Here is a 2,500-nt window from a genome sequence, read left to right as displayed (position 1 = left end):
TGGAGTGAAGTGGAACCACTGAGACTGGATGGATTGTTGGAGATGAATCTCTCTAGAACAAAGCTGATGATGATGATGGAGCTGAGTTTGGATGCTTTGAGCTGTTTGAGGATCAGGACCTTCAGGGTGTTGGTTCTTCGCTCTCTCGTTTGTTGACGTTGTTCAGTAATGAGTTTTTTTGCGTAGTTCCGGTTGGTCGATATGTCGCCCCCCTGTAAGGCACCAAGAGACGGTGATGGATGCTTGAGTGTGGTTGCTATGGTTACAGCAGAACCGAGTGGAGGGGGGGGGGGGGGTTTCTTGAAGGGGCGTGTCCTGTTGAAATCAGTCACTGAGAATCTACTTCCTGTGAAAAAAGGAAACGATTCACGCTGATACACAGAGGCAGGAAATAGTTTCTTAAGTTTTATCACAATGTTAGCCAGCTGCTAATGCTACATTTACAGAGTTGCTATGGTAACAGCATGGATGTTTAGTGTAAACCTGTGTGTTATAGATCAGCCCAGAAAGCGTGGTATAGAGACAGAAGGATATACGTACGGTTACGGTTATATCTTGACGCTCTCGGTGCCGTAGACGTTGTACCCCTCCCTGTAGGTGGCGAAACTCTGCGTGTTAGCCGGGGGGGCGGGTTTAAAGTTCTGAGCGTTACTCGCCAGTTTGAGTCGTTTGGTCTCCTGACGCGACTTGTAGCAAAACTCCACCAGCGCCACCGTCATGGCGAGTCCGAGACCCCCCACCAGGATGTAGAACACGCCCGCTACATTACTGAGGCTCAGCGCGCTCGTCTTATCCTGCAGAACATAAACACGCCATCAGAAACACACCGGGGGGCGCTACAGAGCAACATGCAGGTACATCAGCACCGCTAAGCACTGCAGGACGGGGGGGATTAAGGGTCGGGGGCGACCAGAGATACTTAAATCACAGAAATAAACGTCCACATTCTTTTGACTCAGAACCCTGACACCAGATTTAGGAGAGATTTTGAAGGTCGACTTGGACTGTTTGAGTTCATGTGTAAGAGAATCTGATTGGTTCAGAGACTCAGATCTGATTTATAATAAAAATCTAATCAGACTATCTGGATCGTTTAAGGTTCTTGTTGTTTACATGATTTTTGGATCAGAGGGTGTTTTAAGTATCTCTGGACTTTTTTGCTCAGTTTGGCTCCACACACGTCACAAGCAGTTAGCTGTTAGCATTAACGCTGCATTGGGTAGAATTTTGGTTCTTTGCTGGCGTCCCGATCCTCCTCGTTCATCCACAATCTCACTAACGCTTCACTGAGCGCCCGGGCGGCACGGCGGTAAAGCACGCTAGTCATCTACTGCTAAGTTCTGAGGATCCAGAGTTGGAGTCTCAGTGGTGCTACTGGCCGATCGGGCTTCTGCATGGACATGATTGATCTACAGTGATCTACCGTGTCTGTAGCATGACTGACAGGAGGGGTGTATACACGCCCGGGCGTGGCGCCCCGCCGTGATTCTCATGCGCTGACCAGCGTTCTACCCAATACAGATTTAATTAGCATAGCATGAACATGTGATGGTTCTGGGTTCTGTGGTTCTTCACGTCGGTGTGATGAGGAGGAGGATGAGGAAAAAGAGAAGTTCAGGTTCTAGATGAAGAGTAGAGTTAGTGTTTTTATGGCGATTCCCCTCTCTGAACTACTTCTGCAAACTTCACAGCCGTCAAAACTCACTGAACCACACCAGCGTGCTCAGCGTCACAATAATCACCGACAAGCTTTAGTAACAAGTACTGGCACACACACACACACACAGATCCGTGTGTGTAACAGGTCATGACGGGGTGTTCACATGTTTTTGTTTATACGGTGTATGATCAGTTCTGTAGGTGTGTGTGTGTATGTAGGTGTGTGTGTGTAGGTGTGTACGACTGTGAGATGAGACAGCAGTACAGAACTGAACGTTTCTGCAGCGCTGCTGTCTCTGTCGAGGTTCAGGCGGGCGGGGCAGAGGGGTTTGGGCGGGGCGTGTCTGGGCTGGACTGACCTTACTCCCCGAGTCCTTGGTGCCACACTCGCCCTTATCGTACCACCACTTGTTTTTCAGCTTGTCTAGGATGCCTTGTTCACCGAGTTTCAATACTGCAAGGTTTACAGGAGTTCTTCACGAGGGAAATAACATAAACAACAACCGGGCACAGAGACGTTATCATCAACTACTGGAACCTGGACTGAGTTCATCTCACCCTCACACTCATCCTGATCTCAGCTGATCTAATCTAGTCTTACCTGATCTGATCATTAGAGATTAGCTTTACAGTGTTGGAGCTCTCGGACTCATCAGGACTAAAGTTGAAGCTCCTGATGCAGCGTGTGAGTCTCAGTGATTCAGCGCAGAGCCGAGTAATAAATAATAAATAAAATTACTCACACGTGAGGTAAACGTGTGGAATTAATGAACCCAGAAAATAGAATTGACATCATTCACTTGTAATTTGAATCATTTCTTGGTTTAAAGCTGAAAGTTTA

General features: G+C 47.8%; 1 protein-coding gene across 1 annotated transcript in view; it reads right to left on the bottom strand.

The window, feature by feature from the left end:
* The window catches only part of gria3a (glutamate receptor, ionotropic, AMPA 3a), a 28,130-nt gene that overhangs the window by 1,382 nt on the left and 24,248 nt on the right, over positions 1-2,500 (bottom strand). The window contains 2 exon segments of the mRNA XM_062989078.1: positions 1-346; positions 541-794. The exon segment at positions 1-346 is cut by the window's left edge and continues 1,382 nt beyond it. Of these exon segments, the coding sequence (XP_062845148.1) occupies positions 549-794 (246 nt within the window). The 3' untranslated portion in view covers positions 1-346; positions 541-548.

This window comes from Trichomycterus rosablanca, chromosome 26, assembly GCF_030014385.1.
Source record: "Trichomycterus rosablanca isolate fTriRos1 chromosome 26, fTriRos1.hap1, whole genome shotgun sequence".
In the NCBI taxonomy this organism is placed as follows: Eukaryota; Metazoa; Chordata; class Actinopteri; order Siluriformes; family Trichomycteridae; genus Trichomycterus; species Trichomycterus rosablanca.
Note: the sequence above shows the minus strand (reverse complement) of the source record. Positions and strands in the feature narration are given on the sequence as shown.